The sequence below is a fragment of the Periophthalmus magnuspinnatus genome, chromosome 3, assembly GCF_009829125.3.
Source record: "Periophthalmus magnuspinnatus isolate fPerMag1 chromosome 3, fPerMag1.2.pri, whole genome shotgun sequence".
In the NCBI taxonomy this organism is placed as follows: domain Eukaryota; kingdom Metazoa; phylum Chordata; class Actinopteri; order Gobiiformes; family Gobiidae; genus Periophthalmus; species Periophthalmus magnuspinnatus.
Genome location: NC_047128.1, coordinates 36,438,194 through 36,454,886, shown reverse-complemented (window position 1 = coordinate 36,454,886; position 16,693 = coordinate 36,438,194). Strand labels below are relative to the sequence as shown.

At 43.2% G+C, this 16,693-nt stretch overlaps 1 protein-coding gene across 3 annotated transcripts; it reads right to left on the bottom strand.

The window, feature by feature from the left end:
- Positions 1-650: 650 nt before the first annotated feature.
- On the bottom strand, positions 651-15,730 carry adprhl1 (ADP-ribosylhydrolase like 1). 3 transcript variants are annotated; one of them, XM_055232520.1, is made up of 9 exons: positions 14,901-15,470; positions 9,447-9,611; positions 9,215-9,340; positions 7,951-8,091; positions 7,189-7,316; positions 6,681-6,813; positions 5,857-6,022; positions 3,077-5,151; positions 651-1,639 (listed from the first exon to the last, which is right to left on the bottom strand). In XM_055232520.1, the coding sequence occupies exons 1-9, from the start codon at positions 15,112-15,114 to the stop codon at positions 885-887; spliced, it is 3,903 nt and encodes a 1,300-aa protein (XP_055088495.1). In that variant the 5' UTR covers positions 15,115-15,470; the 3' UTR covers positions 651-884. The 3 variants fall into 3 exon arrangements, with proteins under 3 accessions (XP_055088495.1, XP_055088494.1, XP_033841312.1); XM_055232519.1 differs by having other exon boundaries at positions 651-5,151; positions 14,901-15,730; XM_033985421.2 differs by lacking the exon at positions 651-1,639 and having other exon boundaries at positions 2,972-6,022; positions 14,901-15,730.
- Positions 15,731-16,693: the final 963 nt, after the last annotated feature.

The window sequence follows — 16,693 nt, the reverse complement described above, 5'->3', positions numbered from 1 at the left end:
TTCTATCAAAAGTCTCCTGTGGTCTCTGATGTAAAGAACTTATCCCAACACGAGGAAAACGCTTCATAAAGACAAATATCATAAAGTTTGGTATTTTTAACCAGCACTTTGAGTCTTTAGTAAACAGTTTGTTTTATGACGGCTCCATTTTGTCAGATTGTCCATTTGTCTGTGTTAAATATAGAAGTTTATTTATTTAAAAATCTAACTTTGCCGTGATTCGATGGTAAATGTCTGAGAGTCTAAAACCATCTGAAGGTCGTCACATTTACCACAGGTCAACTGTTAATTATTTATGTTTTATCTTTTTCCCATGACCTTGAGTTTGACACATCGGAGACTAAAGTTTGTTTAAAGACTTTTTTTTCTTTCTTTTTTTTTTTTATTACAGATCATCACATGTTCAACCCAGAGGAATTAAGACATTTACATTTACTTTTTAGTTTATGAACAATATTATGGAGAATATTAGACTCAAGATCAACTAAATATAAACTGTGTAACTTTCTGTGCGTCACCTGCTTGAGTCCATGGAAACACAAAGTTAAAACCACACTTTGGGACATTTTTCATGGAGATAAACACATTTTATGCCAAACTTTCCATGGAAACAAGAGGAGAGTCCATCCTCCAGGCAAAATAAGAGTCAGGTTTGTGGAGATGCAAGCCCGCTCACAGTCAGGACAATAAATACAACCAAAATGAAAAAATAAATACATAAAAAAAGTAAAATCCCCTATTTCCATCAGATTTGGACACAAAGTTACAGACTTTAAGGTGAAGCGAGTCGTGATTATTTTAACCCTTTAATTTTAAACCAAACAGTTTCATTTCTTTGACAGGAGAAAAGTGTAAATAAAGTTCGTGAGTCCAAACTGTGATCCTCAGAAGGTGAAAGTGTCAGTAAAACGTATGATTTTAGGTTTGTACTTTTTCTTCACAAATGAATCGCCGTAGTTTATGGTTCTGTACTTGGGTCCGTCGTGTCGGTTTTTGGCTCGAGTCTGAACATCTTCAGGTGATCCTGAGGTCGCACCGTCACCGCTCGCACAAACATCTTTATGGACATCAGCCTGAGACGGTTTATGTTCTACATCTCTGTTCTCCAGAGGTTTTCCGTCACTACTTTTCCTGTTTATCGTCAGGTCTTCATCAGTTTCCACAGGTTTCAAACTTGTGCATGGAGCTGTTTGTATTTCTATTGTGCGTTTGTCATGTTGGTTGTCGATTTGAGTCTGGACGTCATCATCACCGCTCACACAAACATCTTTATGGACATCAACCAGCGACGGTTTATGTTCTGTATCTGTCTTTTCCAGACGTTTTCCTTGTTTATTTTTCTTCTGGTCTTCATCAGTCTTCAAACGTGTGCATGGAGCTGTTTTTATTTCTTTTATGTGCTTTTCTTGTTGGTTTTTGACTTGAGTCTGAACATCTAGAGCTAATCCAGGAGTAGCATCATCACCGCTCGCACAATCATCCTTATTGACATCAAACAGAGTCGGTTTATGTTCTATATCTGTCTTTTCCAGAGGTTTTCCTTGCTTATTTTTCTTCTCATCTTCCTCAGTCTTCACACTTGTGCATGGAGCTCTGTGTGTTTCCATTGTGTGTTTGTCTTGTTGGTTGTTGGTCTGAGCTAATCCTGGAGTAGCATCATCATCGCTCGCACAAACATCTTTATCCACATCAGCCTGAGCCTGTTGTTGTTCTTTATCTCTCTTTTCCAGAGGTTTTCCTTGATTACTTTTCCTGTTTATCGTCTTATCTTCATCCGTTTCCTCTGGTTCCAAACTTTCTGTTGTGTGTTTTTCTTGTTGGTTGTTCACTTGAGTCTGGACGTCTTGAGCTGATCGTGGAGTAGCATCTTCATCAACCACAGACGGTTTATGTTTTATTCCTCTCTTTTCCATAAGTTTTGATTCAATACTTTTCCTGTTGATCCTTTTGTCTTCCTCAGGTTTCAAACTCGTAGGTGGAGCTGTTTTTATTTCTGTTGTGTGTTTTTCTTGTTGGTTGTCGACTTGAGTCTTGACGTCTTGAGCTGATCCTGGAGTAGCATCATCTCTGCTCGCACAAACAACAAGAGACGTTTTTTGTTCTATTTCTCTCTTTTCCAAAGGTTTTCTTTCACTGTTTTTCCTCTCTGTCGTCTGATCTTTGTCAGTTTCTTCACGTTTCATTGTTTCACGTAGAACTGTTTTTATTTGTTTTGTGCGTTTGTCTTGTTGGTTGTTTGCTTGAGTCTGAACATCTTTACCTAATCCATGGATCTCATCCCTGCTCCTCACACAATCGTCTTTATCCATCTCAAACGGAGATCGTTTATGTTCCGTTTGTCTCTTTACCAGACGTTTTCCTTCACTGTTTTTCCTGTTTGTCGTCTGCTCTTCCTCAGGTTTCAAACTCACAGGTGGAGCTGTTTTTATTTCTGTTGTGTGTTTTTCTTGAGTCTGAACATCTTGAGCTAATCCTGGAACAGAATCATCCTCATTGAGCTCAAACAGAGACGGTTTATCTTCTATTTCTCTCTTTTCCAAAGGTTTTTCTCGCTTATTTTTACCTTTTATCGTCGGCTCTTCCTCAGGTTTCAAACTCGCAGATGAAACTGTTTTTATTTCTGTTGTGTGTTTGTCTTGTCGGTTGTCGACTTGAGTCTGGACGTCTTTAGTTAATCCTTGGGCAGCATCATCTCTCCTCACACCATCATCCTCACTGACAAGAACCAGAGACTGTTGATATTTTATTCCTCTCTTTTCCATAGGTTTTTCTTCACTGTTTTTCTTGTTTCTCGTCGTCTCTTCCTCAGGTTTCAAACTCACAGGTGGAGCTGTTTTTATTTCTTTTGTGTGTTTGTCTTGTTGGTTGTCGACTTGACTCTGGACGTCTTGAGTTAACTCATCATCTCTCCTCACACCATCATCCTCACTGATAAGAACCAGAGACTGTTGATATTTTATTCCTCTCTTTTCCATAACTTTTCCTTCACTCCTTCCTCTGTTTGTCGTCTGGTCTTCATCAGTTTCCTCTGGTTTAATTGTTTCATGTAGAAGTGTTTTTATTTCTGTTGTGTGACTCTGATCTTTAACTAATCCTGGAGCAGAATCATCTTCACCCAGAGTCTGTTGTTCTATTTCTCTCTTTTCCATAACTATTTCACTCCTGCCTCTGTTTGTCGTCTTATCTTCATCAGTTTCTTCTGTGCATGTTTCTGTTGTGTTATGTGTATGTATATGTGTTGTGTCGTGTTGTGGCTCATTTAGACACAAACTCGACTCTTGACTCTTTTTTTCTCTTGACATTTGAGTTTCTGTGATTGTGGACGGTAAAGATGCTTCATTTGAACCATCTGTATCGACGCCGACGGACGCTGGCAGAGAACTGGTTTGTTGATTTGTTTGTTGGTTTGTTTTTTGATTAGTTTGTTGATTTGTTTGTTGATTTGTTTGTTCATTTGTTTGTTGGTTTGTTTTTTGATTAGTTCGTTGATTAGTTTGTTGATTAGTTTGTTGATTTGTTTGTTGATTTGTTTGTTGATTTGTTTGTTGATGTGTTTGTTGATTAGTTTGTTGATTAGTTTGTTCATTTGTTTGTTGATTTGTTTGTTGATTTGTTTGTTGATGTGTTTGTTGATTTGTTTGTTGATTAGTTTGTTCATTTGTTTGTTGATCTGTTTGTTGATTTGTTTGTGGATTTGTTTGTTGATTTGTTTGTTGGTTCATTTGTTGATTTGTTTGTTGGTTCATTTGAGACACACGTGGTATGAGAAACTGCGGCGATGCTTTTTCTCTGTAAATATCTTGGTGTTTACTTGGATATTCCTCTGACTCTTTTTCAGTTTGTGTTTTTTCTTCACTGAGCCCAGTCGAGTTTTCTTTGGACAACTGCACATTTGTTACTTCTAAGTCAGTTTCAGATTTCAGGCCGTTTGCGTCGCCAAACTTAAGCTCCTCTTTGTCAAATATTCTTGGACAGTTGCTGTTATGAATTTGCCAAACGAGAGGACGGGGCCGGACCGTCGCTGTGTGGAAAGAAACTGGGGTCTCGATTTGTTGTGTAACTTCGTAAAACTGAGGAAACGACCATTCAGACGCACAACCTGAACACAAACGCTCTCGGCGGGCTGTGTGAACGCGGTCAGAGGAGCATTCAGTCGCCTCGTTATTATAAAATGTGCTGCGTTTTTCTAAATCCCTGCTACAGCCCGTTTCAGCCGTTTCACCTGATGATAAAGTTTGATTTTCCTCTTTGGGATCTGCACGTCTGTCCTGTATTTCCTCAAACGCTTCAACATATTCCACATTTTTTTCCTGAACTGTGTTTTTTTGCTCCACACCTAAATTCTCTTTTGTCAAACCTGGAACATTTTTTACATTTTTTACCGTTTTTATTTCACTTTTCAAACTCGGATTCACTTTGGACGTCATTTTCTCGTCTGTTTTTGTCTGTTTTTCTCGTTCGTGACTTGCCACCATCTCTTTGACGTTACTTGTCGCTTGTATTCGCGGTCGAGTCGTTGAACGTTTCAGATCGCTGGCGTCGCGTACGGTCACCGCTCCGTCGAATCGCTCCACGATACAAGACAGAAGTTTCCCTTTTCCGATGCTTCTCGGTTTGATTGGCGTCTGCTTGTTCTGTCCGTGCTGTTTTTGTTCAGCCTGGATAAATTTGGACAAAAAGTCTTTAACTTTGCCTCTGTTTTTTATACAAACCGTTTGGTTCTTTTTCAGCGGCTCTGGTTCCGAGTCCTTGCTGAAGTTGGCGTTCCGTGCGGTTCCGTTGATCGACAGTGTTCCGACTTCTCTCTGGTGGGTTACGGGAGGTTTGGGCGTCGTCCGGCTGAATTTAGACTGAAGAAGTTGGAAAGAGGTGAGACGTCTTGGTATTTTATCGTCTGTGTTTGATTCTTTTGTTTTTATCACTAAACATTTATGATTTTTACTGTCTAAAGTTTCTCTGTCTGTTGAATCTTCATTTCTGTCACATTTTCTCGTGGTAAAAGAGTTCTTCAGGTGGGGCAGTTCCTTGGTCAGGTACAGGAGCAGACTCTCCAGGACGTCTCTGATCACCGGGTGGGACTCGTTGCTTCTGATGAGCTTCTTGATAAAAGTGGCATTGGGGTTTGTGCTCGTAGTTTTCTTAAATATTGGTCTATAGAAAGTAAAAGACACGCAGAATGTACAATCAATGAACTATTATCCAAATAGAAACAGCTGCATGACAATCATCACCTAAATCTGTCAGAGATTATGTCAAATTCATACGATTATAAATAATATAAATAAATCAAATCTGTATGAAACATTCTATAGTCACATGATTGAGCTTCAGTTTCTTCGTGCCTTAGTCGTTTTAGCGTCTTTGTTCAGTCGAGTCTGAGCAGAGTTAGATCTCGTTAAAACAATAAATCAAATGAGTCGGAGATTATTGTGCAGATTAAGCGAGTTAATGGCTTTATTAATGAGGTTAATCATGACACTGTGGTGTTTTTGTGATATTTACGTGACTAAAATGGGGGGAAATGTTGGGATGTGTTTATGTTCTGACATCTCACTGAAGACCAAACACTGCACAGAAGTTTGCACAGGTTTTTATTCACATTGATGAAACAATCGTAACTTAACACATGTCAGGTCTTTACAAAACTACATTATTATTTCAGATTTTTCCAGTTCCTTTGTGAATAACGTGTGGGAGACTTTGGTCTAAATAATAAACGATACGACCTAAAGAGGTTGGGGGCTTCTTTTGGGGAGGACCAAGAGACTGTGTTGGACAAGGGACAAGCCAAAGTTAAGTGCAGTTCTTCATACAGCCAGTAGGGGGCAGGCCAGTGCAGTGGGAGATGGCATTTACTTGTCTATGCACTTGTCTGTGGTGGAAGATTTGTAAAGTGCTTCTCCGAGCTCCTCCAGCCTCACGCGTTTGTCCAGGTCCTGATACAGACCAGACGGGACCGAGCTGAGGCCGTGCGCGAGTCCAAACAGACACCCCGCGATCAGCCCCGTCCCGGGACTCTCTCCTGAAACCAGAAGAGAAGTTATTCTACTCCTCTCCTCAAAAGGCCGTGGAATCAGATTAAAACAGGATTCACAGGCTCATGTTGGTACGACCGGTCACACAGGACAGAGCGAGAACAACACTTTTCAACAGCGACGATTAAAAAACAACAAGAACTGGAAGAAACAATCCTAATCTTAGACACTTAGAACATTCGCACAGATTCCCAAAGTCTGGAAGTTCAATCTCAGCCCCAAGAACTTCACACTTCATCCAATTTAAGTGAGAGATTGACAGAAATTCAAAATGTCACACACGTTTTTGTCAGTTTTTCCTGAGTTTACCGTCAAAAAAATGAATTCAATCATAAAACACCTAAGATCTGAGATTATTCATGAAAGGAGCAGATGTCACTGTCCTGGTGGACGTCTCACACCTGTTTGTCGTCACAGTGATATAGTTTTGCCCGGAATGTTCCAAAGTGTGGCATTAAACCTCTCTATCACCGTGGAGACGAGCAGGTAAAAGTCACAAGCAGAGGCGAGCAATAAAATAAATAAAATGTGACATATATTTAATGCCACACTAAGGAGCAGGTAGTGGACCCTCCTCCAACAGAAATGTTACACAGTTCACCTTTAATATTCTGTTCTCAAAGTGCATCACAGTTTAAGACTCACCTCCGTGGAACATGGCTCTTCGACACAGTTCGTTCCAGTCACTTCCTGCGGCTAACAGAGCGTCGTAGGCGATCATGGGGGCGTCGTGACCTCGGCGTCCCGCTCTGCCCTCGGAACTCCACCGTTTGTACGTCTGGAAGAAACACTCGAGTTATTCTGATTCTAATGAACAAATACTCAAATACTACTTAATGCTTCTTCTCTGCACTGGGTCTAATGTCACTGATTCATATTGAGACACTTTTCAAACACAAAACTCGTCCAATCATCAGAAAAGGCACAAAAATAAGGCACATGTTGGATTTTTAAAGCGTTTTTCAACACATCCATGAGATTAACTCTGCATTTTTCCTTCTCTCCACAGTCGGAGGAGCCACAGCTGCCCCCGTGTCCAGAATCACACACCTCAGTCTGGAGATTAAGAGGAACATTCACTAAATCCCTCATGGCTGTTCCAGTTTGACGCTCCGCCTTCACATCGACATTCCGGAGTGAACGTTCTACTCACTTTGTCCGTCTCTTCTGCGTCGTAAGGATTTGGAAACACGGGTTTGTTCTGTCCCTCGTTCTCGATCTCTCTCTCCTCCAGATAAAACTGCCACTTGGCCTCAAAGTAGAACCAGTTTTCCTGATACTCTGCAAAAATGTAAAGAAAATGTGTAAAACTAAAAGGTTCTACGAGTTCTGACCAGGATAAATCTGAACTAAACGTCTGAACAGTTTGGTCTGATCCCAGTGTAATCATCAGGTTTTTTTGTCTGTAAATCTCTTGTGTAAAACTCGGAAATTCAGCAAAAAGTTTATACATGCGTTTCAGATGGATTAGTTTGGACTGTCGCCATAGCAATTAACAATTCAAAACTAAAATTTATCTTTTAAACGATCAAACATTCTCAAAATAAAATAAAAAAGCTCCAAGCGACAGGAAGATGAAGCCAAAAAAACAACAGAAGAAGAAGAATCACTGTCTCTAATATTCACTGCTCTGTACATTTATATTTTTACAGTTTTTCTGATTATTTTAAATATTATCTCACACACACACACACCCCTACACACACACCACACACACACACACACACACACACACCCCCGTCTATAATAATCACACACACACACACAGTGTCTATATTAATCACATGTTTGTCTCCTGAGCATTGACCTGTAATTAACCCAGTCCACACACACACACACACAAACACACACACAAACACACCCCGAAACACACAGAGAAACACACACACACACACACGGCGTAGCCCGCGCACACCTGCCATGTGTCGGATGGTTTTCCTGCAGTATTCCTCGGCCTTCGGGATCACGGTCATCAGCTCACGGCCCCAGGTCACCAGAGGCTTCCCCTGGATCGCCAAGGACGCAAACAACGCCGTCGCCAAAGAGCCAAGGAAGCCTGACAAAGAGAACAGTAGAGAGACAAAGAGGACAGTGAAGAGAAAGAGAGAACAGTGGAGACAAAGAGAGCAAAGGAGAAACAAAGAGAACAGTGAAGAGACAAAGAGAACAGTGCAGAGAAAGAGAACAGTGAAGAGACAAAGAGAGCAAAGGAGAGACAAAGGGGACAGTGAAGAGAAAGAGAACAGTGGAGACAAAGAGAACAGTGGAGACAAAGAGGACAGTGGAGAGACAAACAGAGAGCAAAGGAGAGACAAAGGGGACAGAGGAGAGACAAAGAGAACAGTGAAGAGACAAAGAGAACAGTAGAGAGACAAAGAGAGCAAAGGAGAGACAAAGGGGACAGTGAAGAGAAAGAGAGAACAGTGGAGAGACAAAGAGAACAGTGGACCGTTAAATACAGCTCATAAAAAGAACTGTCACACAAACAACGCTGTCGCCAAAGAGCCAAGGAAGCCTGAGACAAAGAGAACAGTGGAGACAAAGAGAACAGTAGAGACAAAGGGGACAGAGGAGAGACAAAGAGAACAGTGAAGAGACAAAGAGAGCAAAGGAGAGACAAAGGGGACAGTGAAGAGAAAGAGAGAACAGTGAAGAGAAAGAGAGAACAGTGGAGAGACAAAGAGAACAGTGGACCGTTAAACACAGCTCATAAAAAACACTGTCACGTCTTTTAACAGAGACACGAGTCGATGAGCGTCTGGTTTCTACAATTTAACTGCAACAAAATGACTTTTTTTTGTGTTTTGCTGCATAATCATCATCACTGTGAGCGGGGATTAGTTTGGATGGGCTGCTTTTAAGTCAGATGCCCTTCCTAGACAACACTCTCCATTTATACAGGCTCTTTTTAATGAATGAGCTTCCTGTTTTATGGAGAGTCGATCATTTCAAACACATCATACTTGTGTTTTTAATTGTTAATTGCTATAACCACAGTCCAAACTTCATGATTCTGACACAGACACTCGACGGCGCCCCCTGGAGTCTGAACAGAATATTGATAAAACTACACTTTCCTTGTTTAGATTAGATCTGCACAGATTTCATACGTTTCTGTCTCCAAACCAAACAGCCAAAGTGAATGATATTATAAAGTTGAATATGCTGCACAGCGCCACCTGTTGGATGGTTGTGCGTCATCCTGCCGCTCTCGATGCTGACCTCCACCAGGTTGTCTAATCTCTCCGGTTGCCAGTACCTCATTCCCACGCACATGGCCTTGGCAGCTGCTCCGAACCCAGACCCTGCAGATAAGACGAGTATTTTTACCTCGCGGTTTTCACTCCGCTGCACTTTAAATAAATAATAAATAATAAATAAAATAAATAAAAACACAAAGCGGCGTTGGACCTTTCTCGTTGAAGGGCGTGTGCCAGGCGAGCAGGTAGTTGTGCGGTTTGAGGTGGACGCAGCCCTCCACCGTCGCCGGGTCGGGCGCTCGGCCCTGGAGACAAACCATGGCGTCGACGTAGAGACGCACCAGCTCACGGTACAAGTCCTCCAGACACCAGTAATCTGAGCACAAGCACAGGGAGAGTATGCAACAGGAGTACAAGTACAGAGAGAGTATGCAACAGGAGTACAAGTGCAGAGAGAGAGTATGCAACAGGAGTACAAGTACAGAGAGAGAGTATGCAACAGGAGTACAAGTACAGAGAGAGAGTATGCAACAGGAGTACAAGGGCAGAGAGAGAGTATGCAACAGGAGTACAAGTACAGAGAGAGAGTATGCAACAGGAGTACAAGTACAGAGAGAGTATGCAACAGGAGTACAAGTACAGAGAGAGAGTATGCAACAGGAGTACAAGTACAGAGAGAGAGTATGCAACAGGAGTACAAGTACAGAGAGAGTATGCAACAGGAGTACAAGTACAGAGAGAGTATGCAACAGGAGTACAAGTGCAGAGAGAGAGTATGCAACAGGAGTACAAGTACAGAGAGAGAGTATGCAACAGGAGTACAAGCACAGAGAGAGAGTATGCAACAGGAGTACAAGTACAGAGAGAGAGTATGCAACAGGAGTACAAGTGCAGAGAGAGAGTATGCAACAGGAGTACAAGTACAGAGAGAGAGTATGCAACAGGAGTACAAGCACAGAGAGAGAGTATGCAACAGGAGTACAAGTACAGAGAGAGAGTATGCAACAGGAGTACAAGTGCAGAGAGAGAGTATGCAACAGGAGTACAAGTGCAGGGAGAGAGTATGCAACAGGAGTACAAGTGCAGGGAGAGAGTATGCAACAGGAGTACAAGTACAGAGAGAGTATGCAACAGGAGTACAAGTACAGAGAGAGAGTATGCAACAGGAGTACAAGTACAGAGAGAGTATGCAACAGGAGTACAAGTACAGAGAGAGTATGCAACAGGAGTACAAGTACTGAGAGAGTATGCAACAGGAGTACAAGTACACAGAGAGAGAGTATGCAACAGGAGTACAAGTACTGAGAGAGAGAGAGTATGCAACAGGAGTACAAGTACTGAGAGAGTATGCAACAGGAGTACAAGTACAGAGAGAGTATGCAACAGGAGTACAAGTACAGAGAGAGAGTATGCAACAGGAGTACAAGTACAGAGAGAGAGTATGCAACAGGAGTACAAGTGCAGAGAGAGAGTATGCAACAGGAGTACAAGTACAGAGAGAGAGTATGCAACAGGAGTACAAGCACAGAGAGAGAGTATGCAACAGGAGTACAAGTACAGAGAGAGAGTATGCAACAGGAGTACAAGTGCAGAGAGAGAGTATGCAACAGGAGTACAAGTGCAGGGAGAGAGTATGCAACAGGAGTACAAGTGCAGGGAGAGAGTATGCAACAGGAGTACAAGTACAGAGAGAGTATGCAACAGGAGTACAAGTACAGAGAGAGAGTATGCAACAGGAGTACAAGTACAGAGAGAGTATGCAACAGGAGTACAAGTACAGAGAGAGTATGCAACAGGAGTACAAGTACTGAGAGAGTATGCAACAGGAGTACAAGTACAGAGAGAGAGTATGCAACAGGAGTACAAGTACACAGAGAGAGAGTATGCAACAGGAGTACAAGTACTGAGAGAGAGAGAGTATGCAACAGGAGTACAAGTGCAGAGAGAGTATGCAACAGGAGTACAAGTACAGAGAGAGAGTATGCAACAGGAGTACAAGTACTGAGAGAGTATGCAACAGGAGTACAAGTACAGAGAGAGTATGCAACAGGAGTACAAGTACAGAGAGAGAGTATGCAACAGGAGTACAAGTACAGAGAGAGAGTATGCAACAGGAGTACAAGTACAGAGAGAGAGAGTATTCAACAGGAGTACAAGTACTGAGAGAGTATGCAACAGGAGTAAAAGTACACAGAGAGAGAGTATGCAACAGGAGTACAAGTACAGAGAGAGTATGCAACAGGAGTACAAGTACTGAGAGAGAGTATGCAACAGGAGTACAAGTACAGAGAGAGTATGCAACAGGAGTACAAGTACACAGAGAGAGAGTATGCAACAGGAGTACAAGTACTGAGAGAGTATGCAACAGGAGTACAAGTACTGAGAGAGAGAGTATGCAACAGGAGTACAAGTACAGAGAGAGTATGCAACAGGAGTACAAGTACAGAGAGAGTATGCAACAGGAGTACAAGTACAGAGAGAGTATGCAACAGGAGTACAAGTACAGAGAGAGTATGCAACAGGAGTACAAGTACACAGAGAGAGAGTATGCAACAGGAGTACACAAACAAAATGCAGTGACGTCACAATGAGCTCATCAAAAACAGACCTGGACTTGTGTTTTGTTTCATTCACATGTTTGAGTTTCACTTTATTATTAGTCTGTCACATCTACAAAGATCAAAATGCGACGTTCCACCTTGTGATGTCATCAAGTGGTAGTTTTCATGTTAACGGAGAGAGATTGACAACTCCAGGACTGAAATGATCCAAATGATTCTACAAATGAAGGTGTGTGGAGTTTAAAAACACAGTGGAGCACTTCCTGTATCACCACATGATGACATCACAAGGTGGAACAGAGTGTTTTCAGTTTGAGAGAAGAACTCAGTCTAAATGTACAGGGTTTGTGTGGGACTTTAAGCGGGTACTCTTCAGTGTTTCCTGGCGTTGATGCTCCTGACAGTTTCCTGAAAGTGGATCTGTGGTTTGTTTGGTCTAAGTTTAGCTCGGCTCAGATTAGGAGCTCGTGCCTTTGGAGGGAGACACTCCAAACCTCGAGGTCAACGGACACCCACAGAACCACGACCGAGCACCCACAGAACCACGACCGGACACCCACAGAAACACGACCGGGCACCCACAGAACCACGAACACCCACAGAACCACGAACACCCACAGAACCACGAACACCCACAGAACCACGACCGGACACCCACAGAACCACGACCGGACACCCACAGAACCACGAACACCCACAGAACCACGACCGGACACCCACAGAACCACGACCGGACACCCACAGAACCACGAACACCCACAGAACCACGACCGGACACCCACAGAACCACGACCGGACACCCACAGAACCACGACCGGACACCCACAGAACCACGAACACCCACAGAACCACGACCGGACACCCACAGAACCATGACCGGACACCCACAGAACCACGACCGGACACCCACAGAACCACGACCGGACACCCACAGAACCACGACCGAGCACCCACAGAACCACGACCGTCGATTTGAGTCGAGTCAAACGGGGAAATGTCACTTTCACAATCGAATTCCACATTAAAGTGTTTATGGATCGAGTTGTTGTTTGTTTTTGGGCGACGGTGGCTCAGTTGGTAGAGCATTTGTCCACTGATCTGAGGGTTGATGGTTCCAGCTCCCACAGATGAATACTGTCATTGTGTCCTTGGGCAAGACACTTGACCCCTTTGCCCCTGGGTGCACTGGTGTAAATGTGCAGTTTAGTTTAGTTTAGAACGGCTCAAACTCGTCCTCATTAGACTCAGACTCATGATGATTAAATCTAAACTTTAATGTTGATTCTTTGACGTCCCTGGAGACATTTTGACTCTTTGACATTTTGACATTTTGACTCTATTTTCCAGTTTATGGGTCGAGTTGAGACACTGATCTTGTCCAAGTGTCGATTGTTATAATTAAATGAGATTTAAACGAGATTTAAACGAGCTCTGACTCCGACTCTACAAAACGACTTATCAAGTAAAATCTGTGACATAATCCACTGTGACTGGATTTACAAACTGCTCCTTCCCCTCTGTTTCTGCTCCTCGCCCTGCTCCCTGCTCCTCACTGTGCTCCTCGTCCTGCTCCCTGCTCCTCACTGTGCTCCTCGTCCTGCTCCCTGCTCCTCACTGTGCTCCTCGTCCTGCTCTCCTTCCCCTTTGCTCCTCACTGTGCTCTCCTTGTCCTTGGCTTCTCCTCCTCATCGTCCTTCCCCTCTCATTCCCTTCTGTTACTGCTCCTCCCTGTGCGCTCCTTCTCCTCTCCTTCTCCTCCTCATCCTCTCCTTCTGCTCCTTGCTCTCTCCTTCTGCTCCTCGTCCTCTCCTCCTGCTCCTCGCTCTATCCTCCTGCTCCATCTCCTGCTCCTCCTCCTCATGGAGCATGTGGACACATGGAGCGTGTGGACACATGGAGCGTGTGGACACATGGAGCGTGTGGACACATGGAGCGTGTGGACACATGGAGCGTGTGGACACATGGAGCGTGTGGACACATGGAGCGAGTGGACACATGGAGCGAGTGGACACAGGGAGCGTGTGGACACATGGAGCGTCTGGGACACAAACAGAGTCTGTCCATTGTTCTGGAGATGAGGACATGGGATCAACTTTTCCAAAGAAGTCTATTTTGGACGTCTGTCCTGGCAGCTCCTGTCCACTCTCTGTCCCCTGACATTTACTCACAGGCTTTAGTTTGTGATTTGTTGTTTAGTAAATCATTTGGGATGGAAGACGGATTTGTGATGTCCTGAAATGTCCTTTCAGCAGATTAACAGCTCCTCCCAGCTCCTCCCAGCTCCTCCCAGCTCCTCCCAGCTCCTCCCAGCTCCTATTATTGGACAAGACTCTAGGTAAATGTAGAATCTTTATATCCCCACATTTATTCACTCATGCGCTCAATCAGAAAACTATGTAAATACAGTTTAAATACAGTTTAAATACAGTTTAAATACATTTAAATACAGTTTAAATACAGTTTAAATACATTTAAATACAGGTTAAATACAGTACAGCTGGTTAAGTCAATCCGTGGGTTTCAGTTTCTTCTTCCATGTAACATCTTGAGGACTTTGAGATTCATGAGACATATTTGTTTTAAAATGTTAATTACTTTGGCAGCAGTCCTACTTTTTCATCCTTACAAACCCACGTCCTGACGCTGTGGCGAGGGTCGGAGGGGAAGGTGACGACGATGGATAAGAATTTGTGCACTGAAGGCGCGTGACACCTTATATTGTTTTGGAGATTAAGTCTGATTTTCCAGATTGAAATGTTTTGAAGATGAGGACGGACAGTGAACATAGAGCGGATTAGAAGGACCACACTGTTAGATTTGATTTATGGATTGTGTTTGAAGGACATGATAGATGTTGAGAATCAGATGTACAAGAGAAAGTTCAGATTCAGAGTGGACTTTTCTTCACTTTTAAAGCAGCAGAGCAAAATAACCAGTCTGTCTAAGGTTTGTTTTATATTTTTTCCAAGCTGTAGTGTCATTTTTAGAAATATTAAATGACGTTATGCTTTAAACAACACATAAATAAAACATGTCAAATCATAAAAAGGCAAACGTCTGGACCTACAGTGCTCTACTCTTGAGTTAAAAACATAAATACTGACCTGTGATGAGGGCCTCTGCTGTGGTCATGTGCATCAAAGTGGCATCACTCAGGGGCCAGTTGTCTGGGTCCAGTTTTAGGGCCCCGAGTCCTCCCAGAGAGGCCAGTTCTTCCTGGATCTTCTTCCCCGAGGTGCAGCCTTCCCAGCGGCCCTTCTTGTACCCCAAAGCGTCCCCCACGGCCCCGAGGACCATACCTGCCTTGAACTTCTCCATGTCCACGAAAATACAACCACTTCTAGATAAAAAAACAGCTATAATTACATAAGTACGGACTCCATTAGCAGTCACGACAGAACAAAAGCTCAGTTATCAGCTGTGGCCTGGTCCTGTGGGGCGTTGTTGAGTGGGACAGTCGTCAGGTGGCTCCTAAAAAGGCAATGCCCCTGGTTCCACGGTGCAGGAGCTCTCTGGCGGCCTGTGGAGTGGTTTAGGGGATGGGCGGCTGGAATTTTGGCGAGATGTTAATGTGGTCCATGAGTTTGGCCCGCAGCTGGCGCGGGACCCCCTGACATCCGGACCGCCCCGTGGGAGCAGGACGAGAATGGAGCAGCATCCAGAGTTAATCTCCCTCTTCTCTCACCCTCGGCCTCTTTTCTGTGACGAGCTTTGATAACGTCAGTGTGGATAATGACATGAGCGCTTCTGAAATAGCTCCTGATTTGAGGCTCTTAGATTCACTCTTGAAGGTAAAAAAAGAAAGACGGACAATACACACATCAGTACAACTAAAACATGGGCCGCCCTCAGCTGCCACACAGCCTAAAGATCCACCCTGAGACGTAAAAACACAGAGAAACAAACATAAAGCCGTTTAATCCCACGTGTGTCCAGGGTCTTTAAATGCACCTGGACGTCACATGAGACAGAACACATTTTAACGCAGGTGTGATTCTGTGTCTAAATAGGCCTAGATATTCAAAGTATTCCTCCCATCACTGCTTATGTCATATCTCCATTTTAGATTGTCTTTGTGTCTTTTGTCATTTTGACACAGTCCTCTGTTCTTCACATACGTCAGATGCCCTGGATGATGCAGCTCTGTGGCCTGAGCTCAAAAACACAGTGAGGTGATGATCTTATGTTTGAGGAATGTAACCCGACCTTTTACCCCCGATTAGACACAATAATAGAGTGTGACTGTCCAAACTCAAAGTACTCATAGTACTCATAGTACTCATAGTATTCATAGTACTCATAGTACTCATAGTATTCATAGTATTCATAGTACTCATGCGACTGTAAGAGGCACCTCTGAGGATTTCTAAATTATTACTCTCCAATGTGGCTCTGACCCAAAAACTGAAGCTCTGGAGATGAGCTCCTCTTCATCATACGCCACAACCTACACCTGTAACACAATGACCTACGCCTGTGACACAAAGACCTACACCTGTGACACAATGACCTACACCTGTGACACAATGACCTACACCTGTGACACAATGACCTACACCTGTAACACAATCAAGGATGAGAAAACTGTTTAAAACAACATGCTTTATTGGCATATTTTAAAAATTATTCAGGTTTCCTTGCCAACAAAAATAATACTGTTCTGAACAAATGAGGAGATGACAGTGTACACACACTGTGCACACACTGGACCAACAGGCCCACACACAGCTCCAGTTTATCACAGTCGGTTTGGACAATGTGCAGAACTGACCTCATTTGACAGATTTGTAAAAACCCTGAAAAAAAACCCTTTTCTTAACAATATTCTCACCTGTTCTTAAGTATTGCCAGGATTATTTGCAGTAGTTATTTTCTGAGTGTTCAACTTTTACCCAAA